General features: G+C 39.9%; 1 protein-coding gene across 1 annotated transcript; it reads left to right on the forward strand.

Annotated features, from left to right (window-relative positions):
* The first annotated feature begins 2924 nt into the window (after window positions 1-2924).
* On the forward strand, window positions 2925-26501 carry SLC6A19 (solute carrier family 6 member 19). The gene is made up of 12 exons (XM_075706441.1): window positions 2925-3126; window positions 12837-12977; window positions 14529-14666; window positions 15969-16150; window positions 16934-17044; window positions 17798-17910; window positions 19108-19236; window positions 20779-20935; window positions 21658-21862; window positions 22451-22610; window positions 24926-25088; window positions 26292-26501. The coding sequence occupies exons 1-12, from the start codon at window positions 2925-2927 to the stop codon at window positions 26499-26501; spliced, it is 1911 nt and encodes a 636-aa protein (XP_075562556.1).
* The last annotated feature ends 308 nt before the right edge of the window (window positions 26502-26809 follow it).

Genomic DNA, 26809 nt, shown 5'->3' on the forward strand with positions numbered 1-26809 from the left:
CATTCTGAACCTAAGCCTTGCGTTACTTGAAGGAGAAGTTTACCTTAGAGCAAAGGAAAGGGCTCTGTCAAATAAGCAAGTGACTGTGACTACTGTAGAGCAGCCCCAACTTGTTTGTTCAAATCCACAGGGTGGCAATATAGACAATCCCTCCATGCAATTGCGTATCATGTTCGAGCTGGTGTCATTGCTACCGCAGGTCCTTCAGAAAAAGGAGCTGTGCCTTCCAAGATCATTAGCCATACAACTACACTGATGAGGACATTTGAGCTAGATGCTATACCAGCATATTTGCTTCTGCAAATATTTAACAACTGATAGATAACTAACAACCACTGAAACCCAGCATTACCAAAGTAAGATAAACTTCTCTGGAAAGACATTTTGGATTTATTTGGTAGCAAGCAGTCTGGAATGTATTTTTTGATCCTGACAGAAACTGCTTCCACATGAAACTTAGCAGAGAGAAATTTTCAAATCATCCTACCACAAGTGTGAATTTATTTCCTATCCTATCAATTTGTCCTCATATAATTTGATTCCCAAAGGAAGCTACATTCATTCCTTCCACGTCAGCTTGCACTGTGCTTAAAGAGAAACATGCTATTTTAAGTTCAATAAATTCTATACAGAATCTTGATTGTCAAAGATTTCTGATTACATAGAGTCATTAGATTGTAGCTGTAAGATATGTTGTGTAGACAGCATGTAATCATGATCTGATTCAGTTATTGAAAGAGGTTCTACATACAACTTTGCAAAGATTTAGAACTAAAGCCTGCAAGCCAGGGAATGTAGAAATATTATGGGGAGTATGTTGCATTTTCCTATCTGTCTTCTGTCTGCTCTTTATTACTGCCTCATATTCCCTACAGCATGAATACTAGGATTATCTTCCTATGATTCAGCAGACAGAATAGTAAACCAGATGAGTTGTGAGATCCTGGACTGTGCAGTTTCTTGCTATTTACCAATAGGTCAATGTCATTCTGCGAAACTGGAAGAGCTGCAATTTGAAAGTTCTCTATTGCCACTTATAAGTGAAAATTGATTTTTCTAGACAAGGGAAGTACAGTAAATGTAGTCTTTTTGGACTTCAGTAGACCAATTGCCACTTGACCACAACTGGATATATTAGCTGAGCTAAACAGGAGACATAACATGAACCAAGAACTAGGTAAAGATCTGATGATGATGGTAAGCTGTGCTGAAAGCAGAAATGGTGGTCTAAGGGGAGGTTACTAATGCAGTTCCTCAAGGATCAGTTTAGGAACAGTCTTTTGTCATTCTTCCACTAACGACTAAGGACAAAAAATAGTAACATGTTAGTGAAATACCCATACACAATCTCAGAAGTATTGTGAATGCTGAAAAAGTATCATTCAGGAAGAACTGAGTAGCTCAATGTACTGGAGCAGCAGAAACTGGATGAAATTTAAAATATGCTTTTTGTAACTTAGAAAAAGATGTTCTGCTGCAAGCTAGGAAATCCTCGGTTGGAACTGCCCAAGGAGAAGAAAGGTGTTGATCCAGGGGTTAATCAGGAGGCAGCTCATCCACAAAATTGACAGGGTCATGAAAAAGGCAAGTGCTATTGCTAGGCAGACTGATAGAGATATTTCAAGTTAATTTAGGGAAATATCAATACCCGATTACAAGGCACAGGGAAAATCCATCTGGGCTACTGTATACAGTTGTCCATGTCAAGGCTGAAGACTTTTTTTGTACCATTTCTATTCATGAGATAATGAACAGATTTCTTGGGGCATAAGAGGACTGAAATTCTAGACCAGCCTTTTAGAAATAGGGAGTACAAAAAAATCAATTTTGAGTTAACATGATAAGGTTGCAAAGGGTTGCTATGATGTGTTCACCTTCTTTGGCACGAGCTGGACTTACATGTTTCCTTCTAGTTCTTTATTTTGACCACCCTGTATCATTGTATGCAATGAGCCTGTAGGGCTTAGCTGACAAAATTCTTTCTTATGAGATATACTGTGTTAGATTTTATATATAGTTTTCAGTGGCAAGTACTTACCTTTTGGTAACACTGAGGTACAAACAGAACAGTCTTCTTGTGATTGTACTGAAAGAATGAGGATATGAGTAGTATCTGTGATATTTGTTAACCAGTGTTTCTTTTTTATTTTTGACCATTGTATCATAGGGTCATTGAAAAGGTGAAGGGACCTTTGATTTCAAGCCCTTTTACAAGAAAGATGTCATGTTCTTCAGACCTTGTTCTGTAATGATTAGAGGCATTAGGGTAAGCAGATTATGCTTATGATTTTAAAGGTCAGATTTTATAATCCCTTTCATTCTCCATCCTTTTTGTCAGAGCTTTTAGTAGAGTAAGATCTCTTACAGAGAAGGAAGAACATGTTTTGGTAATTATCATGAAATATACAATTTTGTAAGCATACGCTATGGGAAATGGAATGTGATGGTGATTCAGAAGCAGTTTATCTTCCTGATAAAAAACAGTATAAAACATCTATATTCAGTCTGAGGCTAGTGGAATCTTTTTACTCTATATTTTCTAGGGCTATATATGTGCTTAAGTGTGTTTAAACAGGGGAGTGGCAAGGGGTGTTTCATAACCTTATAGGCGATTACAGTTTATAGCCAAATTATCTCCTGAACTACATTAGGTGAAATCAATGTCTTCTACTAGGTGAACAGACTGTTCCATAAAACCTTGACAGATAAAGCATTAATAAGTGTCAGAGCTGACTTGGTCAATCGAATGATTTGCTGACACTTCTTTTTACCACAAGCCTGCACTTCCAAGTTTAGTGCCAAAGGTTCACTATATATAGCTGAAGACAGCAAATAGATGTTCTCTTTTTGCACAGGTTTCTACCTAGCTGTCTGTTTCATTATCTCCTCACTGGGGCAGCGTTTTCAGTGAGGAAATTTAAAATATGGTGAAGCTACAGTTGCCCAATCCTGGCCTGGAGGACAGGATACCTTCTCATGCAGAACTTGAAGTCCTTGAGAAAGAAGAGGCAGACTCCAGACCAAAATGGGATAACAAGGCTCAGTATATGCTGACATGCATAGGCTTTTGTGTGGGCTTAGGAAATGTGTGGCGGTTTCCGTATCTCTGTCAGAGCCATGGAGGAGGTATGTCTTTAATATATCTTAACTAACTTTGGCTATAAAGTAGGTTTAGTCTCTCTTTTGGGAAACAAATAATGGAAAACGTTTAGAATTGGTCCGTTCCTGTAAGAACGGTGATGTTCATCTCTAGAAGACTGTTTAATGGAGAAGGTTATTTCACAGGTTATGAACACCCACTGAAGTCATGTTAGTGATGGAAGAAAAAGAAGGGGCTGTTTGTATTTCAGGAGACAGGGTGGATCACCATCAGTCTTGCACTGTCATGTACATAGTACATTTTCTCAATCTAAAACTAATTTCTTTACATACATACATGTACATAATGTGTATTTAAAAACATTAATAAACTACGTGGGATTGTGATTCTGATCACGATCCCAAACAATCTTTTCATAATAGGGTTTTTGTTGGTTTTGAACTGCTCTGCATATCAGCTGTAGGGTCAGTGTGTGTGTAATTTATGATAAGAGCAGCAGCATGAAAGTAGTTAATGTTAAGAATATGTTTTTAGCAGTTACTGTTATTAAGTCATTTAAAATCCAAATGTATGCTATTTGCCATATAATTTACTGTGACCTCTTAGGGTTCAGGTTAGGACTGAATTTACAAAATTAAAAATTTTGTTTCACTGTTTTGCTGTTTGTTTTTAAAGATGATCTTGAGCTGAACCATTGCTTAAATATTATATGACAAAATAAATTTTCTGACAGTCTTTTCTGCCCACTATCTACTTGTTATCTGCATTTCACTCTGGGATATGTGTAAAAAGTGTTTGTTCCTTTGTAATGTTTGATCTTGAAAGAAAATTTTTGGCTTAAGGAACAGTATTTCAAAGTAATTTTCATAAAGGTATGCAGTGAGATGTTTAAAAATTGCTCTTCCTAGTTAGAGTAGAGACCAAGAAGGGCTTTGTGGGGAGTTGCTGGCACAAACTCAGGGATGTTTAACAAGAGATGTCTCAGTTGCAAGAAGAGATGTTTTTAACATTATGATGTTTCTAACATGGGCTGGTGTTTAGTGCAAACCGAAGGTCATTTGCAGCACGGCCAACTCTCGTAACAAAAAAGTTACAAGACACACAAAAAAAATCATAACCCCCTTTCCATGTGTGACAATCTTAATTTGAAAAGTGGATGGATATCTCCAAAATTTATGGCAATCATCAGCTTCTAAGGTTTTTCTACTTAGTCTTAGAAAGTGGACATGTCCTGTTTCCCAGGGTTGATTTACAGGCACTTTCCTGCTTTTCTGTCTGTCTCTCCTTTCCCTCATGTTCTAGCTGTATGAAATGCAGCTGAAAAATGAACATCAACAAGTGCAAAGAACTTGGTATGGATCATGGTCTTCTGACTGATGTCAGTGAAGATTTATTAATTGCTTCTGTGTGTCTGCCAGTACCGTGTTTTAATTTATCCTTTGGCAGCAATTATTTTTCTTTCTCATCATCCTGTGGCTTGTCCTTGCTCAGGAACACTAACAACAGTTATCTCCAGCTTCTTGCTTCCCTGGGACTCTCTCACTCAAATTTTAGGCAGAAGTTGAAAGGCAGCACATAGCAAAGAAATGACGTAGCTGGCTCTCAGCTTAGAGATACTGTACAGACATGCGTCCCTATAGCCAGACTTGCTACTTTCTCTATCAATTCTTCTGCATAACACCAAATGCTGTGACTCATATCAATACATGAGAGTGAGCAGCAATCCATTCCTATGGCTTCTTAGAAAGGGCTCCTTAACTTCATCACACATGAGGGTGGAGAGCTGTTGTGCCATCCCTCCTCTTTCCCTGCTGTACAGTGCACCTCAACCTCTTCTGGTAGGTCTAAATCCAACTCCTACCACCGCTGCCATCCTCTCATTGCAGCGCCTGTTCTCCAACTTCTTCCTTCAATCAGGACAAAAAATGTCTCTTGCTGTTCTTTGGATGGATGGCTTTGAATTTGAACATGTGACTATCAGTATTGTAAAAACAGATCTTGAAGGTCTTGTTTCTGAAGATACTTTGGTGTTGAGACATTTTTCTCCTTCATGAGATTTTCTGGCTCCCTGCCTTTCTAATTCCCATTCAGCCATGTTGACAGCATAGCAAACAGCCAATAGAGGCAGCACACTGCATCATCTTTGATTGCACAGACACTCTTAAGTCTGGCTTCATCTACCTCCAGTTGGAAATATGTATTTACTAGTCATTTTGGCCAATTTTGCCTTAGTCTTTGGCCTTCATCCATCTTTGTATTTGTGTGGCCCACTCAGGGACACAGGTGTGCCGCTGTAACAGAGTAGGGGAAAACTGCAATGCTGTGCACCTTCTTCCAAGTTAACTAATACGAAGTATACACCACACTCATGAGTGCACTGAGGAAGCTCCTTTTTAGAATCACAGAATCATAGAATCGTTTAGGTTGGAAAAGACCTTTAAGATCATCCAGTCCAACCATTAACCTAACACTACCAAGTCCACCACTAAACCAATTAAGGGTAGAGTAATAATTTCATGTTTCCTGGCTTGGTGCCTGGAGTATTTTTTAATGAAAGTAAAAACTAGGAATCATTAAGGTTGGAAAGGATCTCTAAGATCATCAGTCCAACCATCAACCCAACACCACCACGTTGACTAAACCATGTCCCAAAGTGCCACGTCTACCCATTTTTTGAACACTTCCAGGGCTGGTGACTCCACCACCTCTCTGGGCAGCCTGTTCCAATGCTTGACCACCCTTTCCATGAAGAAATTTTTCCTAATTTCCAACCTAAACCTCCCCTGATGCAGCTTGAGCCCATTTCCTCTTGTCCTATTGCTAACTACTTGGGAGAAGAGACCAACACCCACCTCACTACAACCTCCTTTCAGGTAGTTGTAGAGAGCGATAAGGTCTCCCCTCAGCCTCCTCTTCTCCAGACTAAACAACCCCAGTTCCCTCAGCCGCTCCTCATAAGACCTGTGCTCCAGACCCTTCACCAGCTTCGTTGCCCTTCTCTGAACACGCTCCAGCACCTCAATGTCTTTACTGTAGTGAGGGGCCCAAAACTGGACACAGTATTCCAGGTGCAGCCTCACCAGCGCCGAGGACAGGGGGACAATCACCTCCCTGCTCCTGCTGGCCACACTACTCCTGATACAAGCCAGGATGCTGTTGGCCTTCTTGGCCACCTGGGCACACTGCTGGCTCATGTTCAGCCAGCTGTTGTCCAACACACCCAGGTTCTTTTCAGCCAGGCAGCTTTCCAGCCACTCTTCCCCAAGCCTGTAGCATTGCATGGGGTTGTTGTGACCCAAGTGCAGGACCCGGCACTTGGCCTTGTTGAACCTCATACAACTGGCCTCGGCCCATCAGTCCAGCCTGTCCAGGTCCCTCTGCAGGGCCATCCTACCCTCGAGCAGATCGACACTCCCACCCAGTTTGGTGTCATCACTGCAAACTTAGTGAGGGTGCACTCAATCCCTTCATCCAGATCATGGATTCCCCTAGTTTGTCCAGTGCCTCTACCCTGGATGGTGTATGTCTTCATACTTTGTGTCTTCAAGATATGTCTTCACTGAATCCTAGGTGCAGAGAATTCTTTTTCACTGGAGATGGAGATTATGCTGCTCCTCAGTCTGTCTCTGGCATGATTATTTTATAGAATCCTAAAGATCACTTTGGATATGATGGCAGATTATGGCCGTGCATTAAGAGATAGAAAAAAATACAGCTATTTACCACACAGTAAATGTCTGCAGGAGATGAGAAAAAGACCTATGTGATCACATAATTAGAGGTTGTCTCATAAGGTGCATGCAGAATCAAGGTTGCATAGACTACCTCATAAAAATAGTTTCTAATTCCTGAGGGTTGCCTTTACTATCTTAACTTCTTTCTTTTTGAAATATGAGCTATATGGATGAATGTTTGGAGTCATTTAGCACAGGTGAGGTCTGGTAGCAAGGGTGTAGTCAGTATTTCAGCAAGGACACTCCCAAAAGAGATTGGATGTCCACCTACTTTGTGAATCAGTGTTTGCACATTTTATATCCCTCATGAAACATAAACAGACTATAGTGAAGTATAAAATTTACCCTTGCAGTACTTGGACTTCAAGGAAGGCAGATTTTTTCTCTGCAAATTGACTGTAGTGAAGGTAGCTAGGAACACCGAGTTTATAGATAACTCTTACTTTCAGATGTTTGAACTTAAACCTAGAATTATTTGAGGGCTGCTTTTTCCTAGGCACAACACTATGATAGTGTTTTAACACTGTGATACCCAAATATACAAAAAGAATTTGGTGGTTACATAATTTACTTACTTTTGTTGTCGTAGATTATGAGTCTGTATTTTAAAAAATGGAATTGTTTACCCCAGTAAAATTTAACTAGATCAAAGCACATTTTATCCTTTTCACATCTTAAAAGTTGTAAAATACATCATTACCACAGGCGAACTAGATTTCAATATACACACAATGTGAAAACTACGGTGTTTGCCTCAGTCCTTTCACCAGCTTAATGAGATTCAAATTTCCTTTCATTTGATAGCTATCTCTGACATTACACATAGCTTTTGTTTAATCTTTATTGAGCAACATGTCATTTAATCAACTGTTAAACATTTTTGTTTCATCCCTGATGAGTATTATAAAAAAGAGGGTGTCTATTTAATGTTTAAACCATTCATTAAAAAAAAGTCTTTAAGTCTACAGCTCACATATGTCTGCCGTAAAACTTGGCACTACGTGAGGGAGAACTGTTTCATTTCTGTGTAAGCCACACTGAATGAAGTGACAGTAATGACATCACTGGTACTGGTACCCTCACTACAGTTGAGATCTAAGAATATGATAGTACAGAAAAACATCTCTGTCTGAAGTCTACCTGTCTTCCCTTTATGAGGAATTATATGAAAGCAATAATAACTTTTTCAATTTTTAGAAACAATTAGATTAAAGAGAGAGTAATAGCTATACAGATGTTCAAACCATATATTAAGTGTTCTGAAATACAGTACTGAAACAGGACGAGAATCTAATATCTCAGCTGTAAGGTTTTTAGACTGGAAGACTACTCGTTGTTTATATACATCTATAGAGCATTTATTTTCAGATCATTGGTTTATTTGTTAGGTTTATAAAATTGTGACAGCTTAAAAAGCATTGATTTTTTTTAATGTCCCATACAGCAGCTTTGCAGAGTCATTATCACTTATTTTTCCATTATAGCTTCTTTCAGAAAGGTTGGGGGGAAATTGAGAGAAATGGAAAATACAGCAGAGTTGGATTTCCGAGCTGGCTGTTAGAATTGAACCCTGGAAAGAGGAGAACCCAAAAAACAGAAAAAAGTGACATACGTAATTGAGAAATGCCATTTTATTTCTCTTGAAAATATACTAATATTCCTACAGCTAAATATAGGTAGTTTTACTTATTTGTCCAGTTCTGACATGGCACACCCTGCATTTTAACCTTATCAGAGCTACCGTACTATACGTGACTAGCCCTTCAAGCTAGAAATGTTTTAGTTGTATCTGTTTGCATAAGGATAGAGATTCTGCACTGCAGCTGTATACACACACCATGTGCTTTATGTCTCACCCACCTACAAAAGGGGTGGACAGAGACCCACCTTCTCCATTTGTGCCCATCCCAGAACCTGAAAATTATTTCCCAGTGATTCTAAGGTAGTGAGGAAGCTGGGGAGCTGTGAGCACAGAGTTGGACAGCACACCTTTTTCATGTGATAGATGGCTCCACACAGGGCATCCTTTCCTCTTTTTGTGGCTGCGCAAGGAAGGTCATGGAGTCCCTTTATCTGACTGCTCTGTCAAAGTTGTGTCATGCTTAAAGACTTCTTTTATGACATCTTAATAAAGGTACCTCTGTAAGTATCTCGAGACCTCCGGAAATCTCCTGAGGTTGATAGAGCCCTTGTGGCATGTCCACCACAGAAGATGGTTCAATTCTGAGAGTCTTGCAGCAAATTTGATGCACCGTGCTGCCCACAGGGAGAGTTGTGGTGTAGGGACAGTGTTGTTACTGAGTCCCGCTATCTTGGAGGGTGAGGCATGGTGTCTACCCAGACTGCTATAGCTGTGTGAGTGGAGGTGCACTTTGCATTTAAGGCTTGCAAGAATGTCTCAAGCATGGAAAAAATGGAGGCCAAATCAGAATATCCATCAGCCTGCTTTCTACTGAAAGTGAAAAGTTGGGACTACCTTTGAACGATTTCTAAAGGAAATGCTTCATAGGAAACGGCCTGATCTTCTCTCCCTTCTGCTAACAGAGGCAGTAACTACCAAAATAAATATTTTCTTTGACAGGTATGATAAGAAACAAGTGGTCATAGATTGAAAGGACTATAAAGGCTGTGTATTTCCTTAAGCAACAAGGTCTTTGACCAGAGGGAAAATTTCTAATCAAGTCCTTAAGCAATCTTACTGTCACCTGATGAAAAAAATGTGACGTGTCTCCATGAGGAGCAAAGATGGTTAAGCAATGCACCTGAGCAGAACTAACTGCCAGTCCATTCTTAAGTTTCAAGAGACGATATAAAATCACTGCAAGTTGAGTTTCAAAGGGTGACAAGGCCTTATCCTGAGTGCAAATGAGGAATATTTGGATCAGGTAGTTGTACAGATCCATCCTCTGGACTTAATTACCATTGCTGAGGAAAGGGTTTGCCAGAGGGAAGTGAGATTGTGGTACAGCAGAGACCTATCCAGCATCCAAAGTGGGACATAAAGAGAAAGGATCCAGATGGAGCAGCCATACAAACTCTGTAGGGTCAGGTTTCAGACTCTTAGGAGGTGTCTTGGCCTTAAAACAGAGAGAGTACTCTGGAACTAAAAATTGCTGGTATAAACACAATTATCTTGTCCTTATCTCATCTTACCCTCATGAGAGCTCCTGGACAGAGTATGACAGGAAGGAAACTGTGTGTCAGCCTGACATGAGGTTGGAGCACACAAGGTATTTCTGGCTGCTTGGAGCTCCATGCATTGATAAGTAACTTTGTCTCTCTGAAAGGCCAGAGGCTCTGGGTGTGGAGGTTGTCCCACTGACCGTCCCATGTAGGAAGGTAGCCATGGGGATGTAAGGGTGATCTCAGATCTCAACAGTGAGAGGGCATTCATCACGGACACTGCAAAAATCCTGTTTTCTATGAAAGCAAGAATAAAACAGTTGGGAGAAGTGTTATTCACAGGAATAGGTTGGGTTATCTGTAGAGAACAAACACTTTGAGTCCAAATCTGCATACACTGCATGTCTAATCAGATGAAGAGGGGCCCTTACGTTCATGTCAGTGCATGTTCCAGCACAGCTAAACAAGTCCATACAGACAAAATGGGGCAAACCTTTAGAAAGGACAGAAACTGTCTGAAAGGACAGAGGGAGTCAGTTCCTTGCAGTGACCGAGTCTGACGCAGTTTCAACAAGTCCCAGGACCTCTGCCGGCGTTGGGTAAGACTTTTGCATTGTCAGCAATGACTCCAGGGCACAGGCAGCTGAAGAGTACATCACCATTTCTGGCGTAGTTGCCTTTCAGCAGCCAGTTAACAAGGCATGGAGAAAGGACTGCTCCGTTACATCTGACATTAGCAGCTACTGCTGCCAGTAATTTTGTAGAAGTCCCTGGAGTGGTGGGAAGACAGAGGGGAAGAACCTTGTTTTGGAAATGATCCTAGTCCCTCTAAAACTGAAATATGCCCTATATGTTTCACACATTTGTCATGTGAAAATACACGTTCAGAAATACACAAGTCAGGAAGTGATTGCTTTAGCACTGATAACATTTGTGCTACCATGTCTCAGCTAAGACCACAGTGCTAAATTTGAATTTGCAACTAGAGGAGTTCAGTTTCCTCAAATCTAGGATGGACCACCATTCTTCATTCCTTTCTGGCATTACAAAATAGCCACTTTCTTCCAAGGTGAGACAGTACCAGCTTGAGGCTCCTAGATCTAACAGGTAGCTGCTCCCCACTAATGCAAGGCTTTTGTTCTTGCAAGGACTACATGGTCTCTGGAAAAGGGAGTGTAGCTGAGATGTGAGAAGTCGGGAAGAAAACAAATGGGATACTGTCCTCCTTGGTGACGATGTCTATATTATCCATTTCCCAAGGTGATAGACTGACACAGAAGAAAGAGAGGAAGCATCAGCAGAGTTGGAAGTTTAGCAAACTTCTCTACAAATAGCAGTTCATAATAAGCCCCTCAGTTTTTCACTAATAAAAAATATATCTGAAGTCAGTTACTCTTCTGTCTCTCCTTTGAAGCCTCTTCAGTTTGTGTCTCTGTTTTTACAGTGATAGATAGTTTTGAATGCATACAAGATGAGCTACACTGATTTTGAAAAGTGTTAAGTTTTTAGTAAGAAGTTTTTGTGTTGCTAAATGACCTTGCTGAAGTCTGAGAACATCACTTCTATACAGCTACCTTTGGCAACTGGCTTCAACAAAAAATATATTTGCAGGTGCATCAGTGATTAGTCGTTCAACATGATGTGTGGCATGTGTATTTTCAAAGTGCTCACCATTTTGAATAGCATTTTATGTATTCAAAACTACTAACTTCGATTAGTAAACTTTAAAAATGTCAATGAAAGACAGGTGAGTAACTAGTATTATTTGAATTCCACAGGAGTGGAAAGCAAAAAATATAGCTGACCGATTTCATTATAATAGTGGCCACTTGATAGAACAATATGGTTTTCAGCAGACTTTATTGAAGTTAACAGAAAATGAATGCTTTGCAGCAATGATAATTTCTGATACTCTGGTGTAGACAATGTCAAGAAGATACCCCATGGAGCAGAAAAGCATGCAGTTCAGATCTTCCAAAAAACACTCAACTGCCTTGAATTCAAACTTATAGTTTCCGTTCTTCAAATTTCCTCTTTCGCTGTTATCTGATTTTCATTGCATACATGAGGAAAAAATCAGCAAATACTCAAACCTGAACTGTTCACATACTGTTTTGCATTTTTTAAAAAGCATTTATATTATTTGCTGCCTATAATTAGGAAGTTAAAGACTTTTTGTAATGACAGACAACCATAATTCTAATATGTAGCAATTTTCAAGTATTTGACTCTGCACTTTGGTATTCCACTGTGGTGTTATATGTTATCTCCATGTCCGAGGTACAATTTCTTCAGGAAAAAATGAATTTAAAAAGCTTGTCCTATGCTAACCAGCCTTGTCATAATCAACATGGTTTGAACCCTGAACTTCAGATCTCTTCAATTCAAACATAAAAGCTGATGAATGCAGTTGCCAGGAAGTTATTGGTTATTTTATGTAGACAGCCGCAGGCTCCTGCCTAATCTTTCAAGGCATCTTGCTTAGTTCATTCAACTATTTCATATAATTTGCATGATTCACAATTATAAAACCATAATCTTTTGCAGAAAAAAAAGGAAATCATTCCAGGAAAATAACTACCTTTCCTCCACTTGCAATCCAAAGGTGGCTTCTTCAAAGTTTAACCTTAGGAGTGTAGAATTTGCGTTTATGTTTGTCACTTGGGAAGAATAAGAATTCCTACCTGAAACCGCATACGTAATGAAGTCCCCTGCTCGGGCAATCAGGCAAAGGCATTGTTCAGAAACTGGAGAAGGGTTTCCACAAGTATGCTTACAACTCGCTTTCTGTTGCAAAAGCCCTCAGAACTGAAGTTTGTGCTTTATTGTAGTACTTCACTGATGGGAAACATCTTTTTTTTTTTTCTTATCCATTTCAGGAGCCTTCATGATCCCTTTCCTGATTTTGCTAGTCCTGGAGGGTATCCCCCTGCTTCATCTTGAGTTTGCCATTGGTCAAAGGCTGAGGAAAGGCAGTGTGGGTGTCTGGAGCTCCATCCACCCTACCCTGAAAGGAGTTGGTAAGTCTGAAGAGGATACAAAAAGCCACCTGAGAAAGAACAAGTCTCTGAACTGAATAACCTTAAGAGCAAAGCTTCAGGATTTTATTCTGATGTGCCATAAGAGATTCCAGGATTTACTCCTTTACCATTCTCACTAACTCTCCATTGATAGGTCACACTAATCATGATAAGGCACTATGACAATTTTGTGTCCACGTTCCCAGGTACTATGGGTCCAGTTAAAACCTTTCTCTAATTTGAGACCAATTTCAGCCTTCAGAGATATTTTCTGTATTACCGATATTGGCTGGTTTTACTATTAGGATGAACATTTAAGTGTGCCAAAAATTTGTTCTGTAGCTGTTTTGTGGATAAATAATAGTTGAATCTTTCTCTAAGCTGGTCTACCAGACTTCAGCTCCATGTAATGTTATTTTCTTACATCTGACAGAGGTACCACACTAAAAACCATGGAGACAGTATTTTGCAGAAAATATTTCTTCACATCTGTATTAGACTTCTGAGTATTTAAACACTCTATCTGACAATGTGGTAAAAGCAGCATGATCCACACAGCATTAAAACCTCCACAGATACCTCATTACACAGGAAACACAGGAGGTGCCATCTGAACATCAGGAAACACTGGGAGGGTGACCAAGTATTGGCACAGGTTGCCCAGAGAGGTTGTGGAGAATCTCCATCCTTAGAGATATTCAAAATCTGCCTGGACATGGTCCTGGACAACCAGTTGTAGTTGGCCCTGCTTGAGCAGGGGGTTGGACAAGATGACCCCCAGAGGTCCCTTCCCACCTCAGCTGTTCTGTGATTCTGTGATTACCACACACTTGAAAGGGAAGAAACACAGCCAGTTAGGACTGTTGTTGGCATCCACTGCATCTGTAAATCAGTTACAAAAAATGTTTGTTCATTGCATCTGGAATCTTTCAAACTTCTTCAGACCCTAAGAGCCTTCAGGAGCTAATCATTAGCATTTACTGTCTGCCAGAGAAGTCACCAGAGGTTGGTTACTTGGGAGCAAGTGGAGAAGGAGAGATACCAGCTTGAATCCTGCACCTTTTCACAGACTGCACCTCCTGGCAGCTGTCCATCCTGTACAACAAAGATTAGCCAAACACATCCGCTGACCTCTGCAGTGACATTGTGGAAGGGCAAGACAATCTGGGCCTCATTTAGGCAAAATCACAAGTCAGTTGAGCTTTCCATGTACCCAGCATCCCAAACTCCCTAGATATCAGCGGGAAAGACTGTGAACAGGATTGTGTAGTATCTGTAGGGAGCTAGTCCACCCATCACGTTGGCTTCTAAGTGGGTGCCAGCTTCAGTCCCAGAGTAGTTTTATCCTGTATGTCTATGTAGGACTCACCCGTCCAGCCTTTCGGTAACAAATTTACAGTGGTTAAACCTACATCCAAAATAAAAAGAGGAGAGGAGAAAGGCTATAAACCATGGAATTAGCATGGGGAGGAGGGTAGGGAAAGGTTGAGGCTCATACCATATATTTTGATATGTCTTGAAGACATTGTGTTCTGATTTTATTTTTTTCAGGCATAGCAGCAATGTTTGTATCCTTCCTGGTGGGTTTATATTATAACACTATTATTGCCTGGGTAATGTGGTATTTCTTCAACTCATTCCAAGAGCCCCTTCCTTGGAGTAGCTGTCCTCTCAATGACAACAAAACAGGTATATTTTATGAAATATTGTATTTTGTTACACAGCACATTTTTCTGTTTCTAGCAATTAGCCTAACTGAGCCTCTTTCTGTAAAACAACAGTAAGGCATGGCAGTCCTGTCAGGAACGTTGTGCTATTTTAATACTTGTGGTTTGTAAAAATTCATGTTATATAAAATGTGACCAACGCTTAATCTTTGAGACAAGATTTGACTTTTTATATGAAATGTCAGGGTTGCTTTTGCCAGACATGTTCACATACAGAATATTCACAAAGTGCAAAGTGCAAGTCTAGCATAAACATTAACATTTTCCAGATTTAGACTATGTGTTTCATCCATCTCTTCACCAAGAGCCCTCCATTAGCATATTGAAGGGGGGGGGCGGGGTTGGGGAATAGATGCATAATCCATATGAAATACCTGTATCTCTCAATGTGACAAGTCTATAGATCCTTGTAGACTGCTTGGTGACAGCATCTTTGTTTTCCATAGTCAGCCCTGCATGAAACTGTATGAAGCAGGTTTTTCTGGTGGGTCGGTGAACAGCTCTTCAAAGAGCTTTGCTCCCCTCCTCCCAGAATAATTATAAAAAGCCTCATATAAAGGCAGGCCAGGGCAAAATACAGCACAGGTCAGCGCATTGCAGGGAGCTGAGAATCCAACCTGAGCTGACAAGACCTTGAACAATGCCCCACAAAATAGAAAGATAAAGTATTGCTGATCTGAAGGAGTTGTGGGAAGGGAAGAGTGGCCTGTCTGCAGGAAGCTGTGGGCAGGTACCCACACTCCACCAGGCAAGAAAGAGCAGGATGCATGTGGAAAGCCCAAAGTTGTTTGCACTTTTTTAAGATGAGGTAGGAAGTGTACAATCATTGAAAAACATCTGCCTAACTGCTTTTGTTCTACTGAAAAAAAAAAAAAAAAATTCCAGGCATTATGCATGCATTTATGCTCAGAAATCCTCTCCATGCTTTCTTTGGCACAAGACACTTCTAATGTCACATTTTTGTAGGAAAAAAGAAAAATTATAAAGATGAGTCTCTGAGTGAGCTTCAAAGATTTTATCTGCATGCTTGAATTAATAGAAATAACAATACAATCTGCATTAAAACCCCTGTTAAACAATTCTCTTTTAAATATCTCATTTTTCCATGAAACCAGCCTCAAAGAGTCTGAAATTTGCCAACAACAAATTTGTCGGCATTAGGTGGTATAATTTAGAACACTGGTGTTTATTATTTAACTTCCTTTTTTTCAAGTAAATAAAAGGCATACAGAATGAAAATCATTTTGCCATTTTGTGGTTACAGATTACATAGAAGAGTGTGCCAGGAGCTCTCCCGTAGATTATTTCTGGTACAGAGAAACATTAAACATCTCCACATCCATTGACGATTCAGGCACTATACAGTGGTGGCTTTTGTTATGTTTAACATGCGCATGGGGTGTACTGTATGTGTGCACAATCAGAGGCATCGAAACAACAGGAAAGGTACTCTATTTCAGTTTTTTATGAGATGATATTCACTATGCCGTTGTGATTCCTTATTCATACAGACTTAATCATACTGTAGAAACTGTTTCTTGAGTAAAAGCATGTCTAAAACTTCGTGTGTCATCACTGGGGCTGCCTTTTGAAGAAGGAAGCTGTATGATATTGAATTTGATTTGATTTGATTTGATTTGGTTTGATTTCATTTATGTGGAGGTTTTTGTGAGCAATTCGGCTTTCTTGTCCTTACAGGTCCTAGTAAAACACTCTTTAGGTATCACTACCTTAACGTTAATATTAACCTTTAATGCAGGATTGAGGGAGTCTGTCTTTTTGCTATGGCCATTCTCTTCAAAACATACATGTAGAGATTTATTTGGATTTGGTTTAGTCTTTAACATTATCTCTCTAAAAGAGTGACCAATGTTCTGCTGCCCAGCAAAGCCCTAAGAGCCCATCCTTGCATCAGTAGCATCAACCTGATCTCAGGGTGTAGATTAGTTTTTGTGCTGCTTTTGAATGATCTGAGTTGAATTTCAACAGTGACAATTTGTCTTAAATAGAGTACTATGACTGTAAAAATATTTATTATCAAAATGTACTGCACATACTGTTTCTCTTGAACATAGTTTTCTGTAATACATTAATTGTGACTCACTTAAAACTTGCCATTATTGTTAGTCGCAGTACCTTGTTTATTCCCCTCTTTTCTTCCCTGCAGTGCTATTTTTATTCAAGTGTTCTGTTTTATTTAATTGTTTTATTTACATGCTTCTTGTGCAGGCCGTGTATGTAACATCAACTCTTCCATACCTTGTGCTCACCATTTTTCTAATCCGTGGCTTGACGCTGAAAGGATCAACCAGTGGAATTGTGTATCTCTTCACCCCTAATGTAAGTCGCTGCATGGTTCATCCCTTAGGGAAACATGATGTAGTTCTCTCTGTAACTAACAACCGATTGAAAATTAGTCCCCTCCATTGGTGCTTTTCTAACTATCCTTCAGACACCTTTAAAATATTGATTCTGGGAGGTGAATCCTTTGCATCAGATGTAAAATACATGTAGACACACATTCGCTCTCTCTCTCCCCACCGCCCATCAAAATCTATTATAAGAAATGGAAGGATCATCACAGAGCAAAGCAATGGAGTTGCCATAAGGGGGCTTGCTTTCTTTTCTTGTATTCTCGTTAAGGACAAGTCTAACTTTAAAACACAAATGGGTTGGGAGTAGAACCCATTCAATCAGTATGGCTATATGCACAAAAGACTTAAGAGAATAGTTTATCTATACAACAGTTTTGAAAGAAAATTAAAAGGGGTTTCATTCTCCATGAGAAGACCTCCAAATGGTCATTATTAAAGTTAAATAGTAAACACCTTTTCTGGAAACAGGCATGACAGCTGTCAGCTATGGAAAGTAATTTGTTTATCAATTTTCAGAACACTTGTAGAAAGTACACATAGGTTTTCTTTTGGAAAAAGAAGTAAATTGACAAAAGTATTGACCTATTTGTTAACATTCTTCAAAAATGGTGAGTTCTGCATGTTTAATGTTCTTGTTTTAATTATTGTTTTAAATCCCTCATATTCAGTCTAAATAGCAATGTTGCATATACTTAAAGCTGTATGTCTGATGCCTCAGGTTACCGAGCTGGCTAACCCAGTGACGTGGCTGGACGCGGGTGCTCAGGTGTTTTATTCTTTCTCCCTGGCCTTTGGAGGCCTCATTTCATTCTCCAGTTACAACTCTGTTCAGTAAGTAGCCAAATTTTATAGGAATATTTAATTCTTTCAAATGAAGCATATCCACTTCTGCCCTATCGTTACACAGTAATTACCTGGGACCGGGACATCATCCCCTCAGCCATATAAGGCTCATCTCTGACTGATCGTAGCTGTCCTGAGCCAAGATTTCAGGTCCCAGTGCTGGCTGATTTCCTGCAGAAAGACGTGGTGGCACAGGCAGGAAAGAAGGGGACTGGCTGCCCGCCACCAGCTGATGAGCAGGAGCTTCCTTTGCGGGAGTGCTCAACGCGTGGTGTTGCATTGAGACCCATTTGCAACGCTGTAAGTGATGAAAGGTCACAGTGTCAGAGGTCTCGGTTGGACAGGCTTGTCTTTCCTCTCCTCTTGAAGGTGATCAGAAAATTAAATATGACAACATCAAGTTAATGTCAATAGTCCTCTCTTGCCCAAGAGAAATACAATATCTAGAGCTTTACAGCCTCATAAAACCATTAACTAATTTAATATTGATCCTTTATCTCCTCTCTCAGATGAAAGTCTCTTTCTGGCTCTGCAATTTTTTCATCTGAGCACAGATATGCTGCCAAGCGCCCGCAGCAGAGGAGTCTCTACAAGCAGTTTAACTTGCACAATGTAACAGCTTGTCTGTCCAACCTTATTAGCATAAAGTTCCATCGTATTTCCAAAATGTGAGGACATTTTGAACCACCTTCTGTCCAACAATCAAACAAAACTCTTCCGAAGTGCTCTTGGCTGCTGCAGCTTCACCATACCTTCCAGCACTATGGAAACTTTTGGTCAGTTTTCCTTTCTGACCGAATTCAAACCCAAATCTTTCACCTTACAGCAGAACACCCCAGCAGCTAAGATACAGCTTATACCAGTGTGTATCTGCACACATGCATGCCAGGCGTGAAAAGGAGGAGGCACACATTTTTGCCCTTCATGTTTTACTTTCCATGAGCCAGACATGGAAACAACTAAGGCAGTTATTCCTTACAAACAGGACTATTTGAGGGGAAAAAAAAGAAAAGCATAGCTATTAAACTGCTTAAGGCACCAAGTTTTAATTTACTAAATCTATCTTTAACAGCTGTACTTGTATATTCTTAGACAGCATACTGACATACCTGTGCATCAGGTTTTGGTATTTCTTTTGGGAATGTGTTTGAAATCCGTTCTTTTTTTTCTCTCTTTGAATTGCAGCAATAACTGTGAGAAAGATGCCCTGATTATCTCAGTGATCAATGGTTTCACATCTGTCTATGCAGCAACTGTCATATACTCCATCATTGGATTCAGAGCCACAGAAAGATATGATGACTGTTTTGACAAGTAAGTGCTTGAAAAAGAAAACCCAGAATATACAGGTGTGTGTTTGGCTGAGGCAGCTCTATTAGACTGATGATAATGGATTTATTAGTTCTAAACAATTGCAGCTCCTGACCCACATGTTATCGGAACCCTCATTACTTCAAAAAATTTAAATCGTGTGGTATCAGCCCCATAGGGGTGATAATTATTTGAGCCACCTTATTTCCTACATAGACGTTGTGTAAGCAACCATATTTTACCTTATTCCCTGATGTTTCCAAAAAGTGACAAGGGAGGAAGAAGATATTCCATATTTTAATGTGTTTTTTGAAACAGTTCTTTCAAATATAACTGCAGCTCATGTAACAATTTCTATTTACATAAGGGTAGATTCAGTTTGTGATACATTATTTCACAAAAACATGCTAGAATATCTATAGTTTTAGAGGCAAATGTGAAAAATTAATCTTTTGCAGTAATGGATATGAAACATATTCTGAAGGAATGTATTTACCTAACTGGATAATGCAAGTTTCAATAAAAATGGTTTTGTGAAAAAAATGGATTTTACATTACTTCCAAAACAAACAAAAAAAGGATACGAGGCTGCTGCTGCTGCTGCTATTTCTGCTATGGCTGATGTCAAATCCTCAAAGGCCTCCTGACATAGCGGCCAAACTATGCAGTTCTGCCTTGGAGATCACTTGCAATGAGCCACTGATAGCACTGCCCATTTTAAGAAAGCTCCCTATGACCAGGCAGTTCTGACAGTCCTGCCGAGTCCTGGTCACAGCTGGATCACAGTGCAGACACCTCAGGTAGCGCTAGTGACTCTGCGTACTACATTGGGAAATTACCCAAATGAATTAGTTATATTCTTCCCATTTTAGTTCATTAGACGAAGCTCTATCAACCACTGGAAAATTGTCTAGAAACTCTGGGGGAAAAAAAAAAAAAGCAGAATTCACAATAATCGATGCCTGCTGAGCTGACATATGGCATGAATGTCATAAACCCTGGCCCTTGTGTCAGCTCTGTATTTAGGTTGCTTCCTGGAGAGCTTAAATGCTTAGGTCTCATCAGAGGTACCTAATTTTACCAGAGAAATTCAGACTCCCTTCTAACTGGGGCTGCCAAACGCTGTGGGTTCCAGTCAAGTTCCTCCACATCAGCTGTAAAAGTGCGTGACAAATAACTGCAGAGACCTTACACATTCCCAAAAGCTGCCCAGCCTGGGAACTGGTGCCCAGTCTGCAGTGCAAAGATGGGCCCCTAACCTCTGGGCACCTTCACAGGTCCCTAGGGTGCCCATCCATTTAGCTGTCATCTCTGCCATGCAAGACAGTTTCAGACTCACTTTGGAAGAAGAAAGAAAGAATTGCACACGCACAAAACTGCTGGACTTCCCAATTTCAAAATCTGATCTTGAGCAACAGAAACATTGCTTCTTTTATATCTTTATAAAAGACATCGTGATCTTAATAACTTGCTCGATGATGAAAATGAATCCTGAGGATGCTTACAAACAAATAATTTCAAATTACTTGTATTTCACTTTTTCAGAAATATTCTTACTCTGATGAATGCATTTGATTTGCCAGAAGGTAATGTAACCCAAGATAACTTTGAACAAATGCAGCAGCTATGTAACATGACTGATCCAGCGATTTTTGCAAGCCTGAAGTTTGAATCCTGTGATCTGGAAACTTTCCTGAATGATGTAAGTTTAACAACCTGACTCATATCGATACCATAAATATGGTAGGAATGCATAGCAATTTTTTAATTGCCTAATGCTTTTTCTTCTGAGGTTGTTGGGTTTTTATATATTTCCACCGATTGATTGCAATTGGCTTGGGATGCCCTTGGACTGCAGAATTACTTTTGTTTACCCCATTTTGTTTTCGAAGAGAGAAACTGCTTAATTCCTCTGAAAAGTACTGGCAATCTGCCAGCCTAGGAACTAAAACCACAAGTGTTCTAGGCTGACTTCATGTCGCTGGCAAAAGAGCAGCAGGTATTTCTCTGGAACTAGCTGGTTGCAGCCGTAGTGGGACAAAATGATGAGGGAAGGGACTCCCAGAGCGAGGAAGCAGCTGGAGCCAGCCCTGTCCCGACCAGTATGAGTGTGTCACAACACAACGGACCTTGACACTGGGGTGAAAAAGGTTGCAAGAAGAACTAAATGGGTGCACCTTTTTTTTTTGGTTAAAAAGGTGGTGAATTACAGATGAAAATAGGCGTCCATAGAATTCCATGAAATAGTATTTGTATTATAGTTACAGTAAATATATTGCTGCATTAGGAGGTCTTTATGTAAACAAAAAGCATAAGAATTGCGGTACGGTGTAGCATACACCAAGTCTAGTGAAGACTGATGTAAATTTAAGTGCTGAGCGATGTTAATGAGCCTAATTTTAGAGCTTCTGAAATCTTCCACAGGGAGTTGAAGGAACTGGGCTAGCCTTTATTGTCTTCACTGAAGCTATCACCAAAATGCCTGTCTCACCTTTGTGGTCCATTCTCTTCTTCATCATGCTCTTCTGCTTGGGTTTGTCATCTATGTTTGGAAATATGGAAGGTGTGCTTGTACCTTTGCAAGATCTTAAGATTATACCCCCCAAAGTGCCTAAGGAACTTGTTACCGGTAAGTGCTTTTTTAGAGACAAGTGACCTCCCTCCTCCCCAGGGAACAGCTTGTATGCTGAAGAATCAACACACCGCCCGTCTACTTTCTGATCCAGCATGGTCCTAAGACTCCTAGATAACCTGATGAAGGTTTTCTCATGTCCCCCAGCGGGGCAGCTCCTGTGAGGTTCCTTCTGAGCCTGCAGACAGCTGCTCTCCCCGTGGCTTGCCCATCAGCCTGCTCTCCATGATTGTCTTCTCCTCCATTGGGAAGCTGGAGGACCCAAGTCCTTCACCCAGGCACGATTTCTCTCAGTGCAACACTGTCCCACCAGCTAGGAGGAAAAGGACCTGTTTTCTCTCTTCAACCTTCTCCCATTTTGTTTGCAGTATCTCCCACCTGTGCAATGTTAGCAGAGTTTTGCCATTTTACCTGCATTGAAGCAGGCCTTCTCAGACTACCCTTCAAAAATAAAGTGGTTACCTTCAGGCTGCAACCAAATTTACTTACAAAGCTTTCTAGCTACTGGGAAAATATCTTACCTTTTTTTTTTTTTTTTTTTTTCTTTCTTTGCCTAAATGTGCTGTTGTTTTGTTTTTTTCACAGGTCTCATTTGTGTGGGGTCTTACTTGATAGCCTTTATTTTTGTGCTGAAGTCTGGTAATTACTGGCTGGCTCTATTCGACAGTTTTGCTGGCTCTATTCCCTTGCTAATAATTGCATTTTGTGAGATGTTTTCAGTTGTCTACATTTATGGAGTAGACAGGTATGAAATACAAGTTATACGTTACTAGAAACTAGTGCATAAATTGATTAGTTGTATAGCTGTAATCTTGCTACATCTCACTGCATAGAATTTCTGTTGTAGAAATCACTGAAATTGCGCAACTGTAGTTTAGGGTCGCTTATATGATTTAGGTTTCTGAAATAGTTCTCTACAAAAAGAAAAAATGCTTTGTTAACGGTGCAGTGGGGGGTTTTATTTGTGCATGAAAACTTTCCACTTTATCAATACATTATAATAAATAATGCTCTATAACAACCAGCTAAAATAAACACATGCCTCAGATATTGCAAGAAAATATTAAGCATTAGCAAGTGCCCTAGAGTATAATAATATGAGTGCAAATAATTTATTTTTAAAGTAGGCATCAGAATGTACATATTTGCAACAGTTACATGAGTGCCACTATGGCTCATTTCCATTTTAAATCTTCAGACTAATTGCATTAAATATTTAATTAGCAGCAGCAAAGTACAAGCACATTGGCACCGAGCTGAAAGTTTAAACCAGAGGTATATCACAGGGGTATTTAAAGTGAATGCTAAATGATGCTATCCAAAGCAGGGATCTCGAGGCAGGCTGCAGATACTGTCTTACAGCAGGATGCGAATCCAAAGCTACTGAGGTACGGTCTTAGCTGATAGATTTAGGACTTTATCAGTTGTAGCAGTGAGCAATTATCCTTTCAACTTTCTCGAGATGCAATAAATAAAATGTTGCCATCTTTCTGTTCATAATTAATACGTAAGAAATATGAAAAAAGCATGGGGACTTCAATCACCCATAGGTTTTGCTTGAACCTGTGCCAGGCCCTCCATCTGTGCTGCTCCTGGCAATGGGGTGAATGCCCTTGTGGCCCATCTTCCCATACTTCAGAGTTTTATGCTACTTAAGGAGGCATGAATCAACTGAGGTAAATTAGATGAGCAGAAGGAGAACCCTAGAGAAAGAAGGCTTATTTTAATTTGTTAAGGACAGAAAAGTTTGTGTTGATCACTTTTCCTTCCCTTTAAAATCGCAGAACACTTTACAAAGACAAATTAAAACTATTCCCAGGACACAAACATGGGCTGAGGCCGTAGAGGGTTGGGGACTGATTCAGAAAAGAGCTTCACATCAAACTTTCATGTTCCTGGCCAGTATACATCGCTGGAGCCCTCTTTGAGTACAGAGCTTATCAGGGCTGCCTGAAGGTGGTGTTACCTGCTCCAGATGAGTTTCTGCGACCTTTTTTTCATTGGTAAAAAGGTGGCTCTCCTGCTTGAAGGAGAACCTGAATGCTATCCATGACACTCGTGAACTACACATGGACACGCCCTCAGTCAGGGCAGGGGCCTCCATATCATTTTAAGAACGATACCTAGATCTTAGAAGTTAGGCGTGCAAAGATAAAATAAATGTATGTAGTAATTGAGACTCAGCTGAATTCTGTGTGTTATTCATAGCTATAGGACCAACTGAATAGTCCCCTCAGACTTACTCCCATAGGACACACAGGAAAGGCAGACAAAAGGACTAACAACAGAAGTCCCAAATTTCCTAAATAATTATTTTTTAAGAAATGTGTGCACATGTTGCTACATCATATGTAGAGGTCATAAATTGGTTCAGGACTGATGCAGACAGTATCACTCTCAATGCAGGGATTGTTTCTTCTTGTGGAGACATTTTTGCCCCATTGCCCACTGCATTCTCTATAAATAACTTAAATAACACATTTTTAGGTGTCCTTAATAATGTGTAAAGTTAAATATTGTTTCAGTAGCCAACCTGAGAAAACTGGTAGAAATCCAAATTAAGCAAATGTTATGCATAGAATCTAGTTTTTAAAATCACTCCAATTTGCTTTTGCTCTTTTTTGATATTGTGTCATTCCTTTTAATTTATGCAGCTCTGAGATGCTTACCAAAAAATTGTAAAATGAATTTTAAAATTGTAAAACAATACTGCAATATGTTATAGGGGAAAGTCCATCTGCATCGACTCTTTCACATTGAAACTATTTGGCATATGCTTCACGGACTTCTTGAAGAAAGTACATTTCCAAAAATAATTTTCCTGACTGACTTTGGAGAAGTATGAGTTAAAAACTTCTAACATAGTTGCAACGATATCTCCCTTAATGTGAACTGCTTAGGTCTACCTCTTGATGTTGTTGTCCATCCTCATTTCAGAATGACGTTAGCAAAGTCCTGGGAAGCACAGCTAGGTGTAGTTTGGACTTCCCTGTGTATGAGCAGGCATTCTTTGATCCTGATCTGTTTTTACTGTCCTGAACTTCCTGTTTTTATTTCTAGGTTTAACAAGGATATTGAGTTCATGATTGGACACAAGCCCAATATTTTCTGGCAGGTTACCTGGAGAGTTATCAGTCCTCTCATTATGTTAGTTATCTTCTTCTTTTATTTTGTGGTGAAAGTCAATGAAGAACTGCTCTACAGCGTTTGGGACCCTAGCTATGTAAGTATATAAAACCAAAACACTTATTTAAAATTATTTTATGTACTCTTCCTTAACGTAAGGGTCATAGTCAGTTATATCCATCTCCCATCTGAAACAGTTTTCTGGTAAAAAACTTACTACAAGACATAAAGTAATAATGAAAAGTAACACTTAGAAAAATAAATCCTAAATTCAGCTGTGATGCCTGCAGCTGGTATATAGTGACACCTGAGTAGCTTTTCTGAAGTGGATAAAACCAAAACATTCGTCCACTTGTCAAGCAAGACTGAAACAGATGTCAATTCCCCAGCAGGGATTATAAAAGAGCTGGAAATGTCACAACCTTTCTATGTTGATAAAGGACCAAATCTGTGAAGCCATTTTGATATTGCACTTGTTTTTGTGTGCATTTAAAATCATAGAATTGCAGTAGTGCTGGATATTCATCACTGACAGAAGAAATTAATATTAATTAATATTAATATCCAGATTTCTTCTTTCCTCTTCCAAATGTATCGGTATGACTTAAATTATAATTGCAGCAATGTTACCTACTTTTCCTTTCCTCCCCTTGCAGAATAAAAAGCTGTATGTGGTACAGAGAAGGTCATATTAGAAAAAATGTGGGTCCCATAATTTTCTCCGTCGCCGCATATCTTCCCTGCCTGTCTAGCTCTGCTTTTTGTTATCTGGCCTTATACCAGTTGCTATCCTTAAAGCAGAAACAGTCATGCAGCACACTTAATTTGTAAAGACGAAATTTTATTTTCATAACACAGAGACAGAAAGGGAGAGAAAGGAAGATGGGGAAATGGCACTTCTTTCTTAATAACGTTTCAGCCCTCCCACACCCTGTGATTTCAGCCTTCCCACCCAAAGACTGTTTGTCCACCAAGCCCTGGTGGCCTGTGAGCCCCCCCCAGCCCCATGCTCCTCTGTGCCCGGGAAGCGTGCCAGGAGCAGCCCCACCAGCCTCCCTTCCTGGCTCTTGCTTCCTTCACGCCATCTTCTTTCCATCGTTTTTAAGTAAAAATAAGTCCAAACCAGCTGCGACTGGAAACCCTCGACCTGGAAACTGCTGCGGAATTGGCAAATTATTGTGCCATTGTGGCTAGCTACTGTTCTGATTACATTTTTGGTCTGTTGAATTATCGAATGTGTGCATGTTCCCAGGTATTTCCTCCTCATGACTTTCTACAACTTGGTTGTTTGCTCTTTCAGGAGAAGTTCCCCAAAACACAGAAGACTGAATACCCCAGTTGGGTGTATGCTATTATTGTAATCCTCGCTGGAGTGCCCAGTTTGGTCATCCCTGCCTTTGCCATCTACAAAGCCATCAGAAATTGCTGTCAGAAAAAAAATGATCGTACGGGCCTTATGAGCTCCACATCTGAGACTTCTGTTAATGGAAACTTAAAGCATTCAGCATAAAACCATTTAAAAAAATGTGGAAGAATGCTTTGTCAGTGAGCAAAGTAAAAATACTTTTTTTAAAGAATCCAGGGTTAATTTTATTTTCATAAATGGTTAACTATGTGTTGTTTCCAGGTAAACATTTGTTTACTTAACAATGCAACGCAACATGAAGAGTTAATGGCTTGAATCCTGGAAGCAAAACCGCCACATTTGCAAGTGATTTGGGGACCAGGCCAATTCATTTGTTATCCTTCTGGTTTTGAAGTCAGCTTGTTTGAAACTGGCTTGCAGTTCTCTGTTTGGGGATATACTGCGCTTGACAT

This window comes from Pelecanus crispus, chromosome 2 (assembly GCF_030463565.1).
Source record: "Pelecanus crispus isolate bPelCri1 chromosome 2, bPelCri1.pri, whole genome shotgun sequence".
Classification (NCBI taxonomy): Eukaryota; Metazoa; Chordata; class Aves; order Pelecaniformes; family Pelecanidae; genus Pelecanus; species Pelecanus crispus.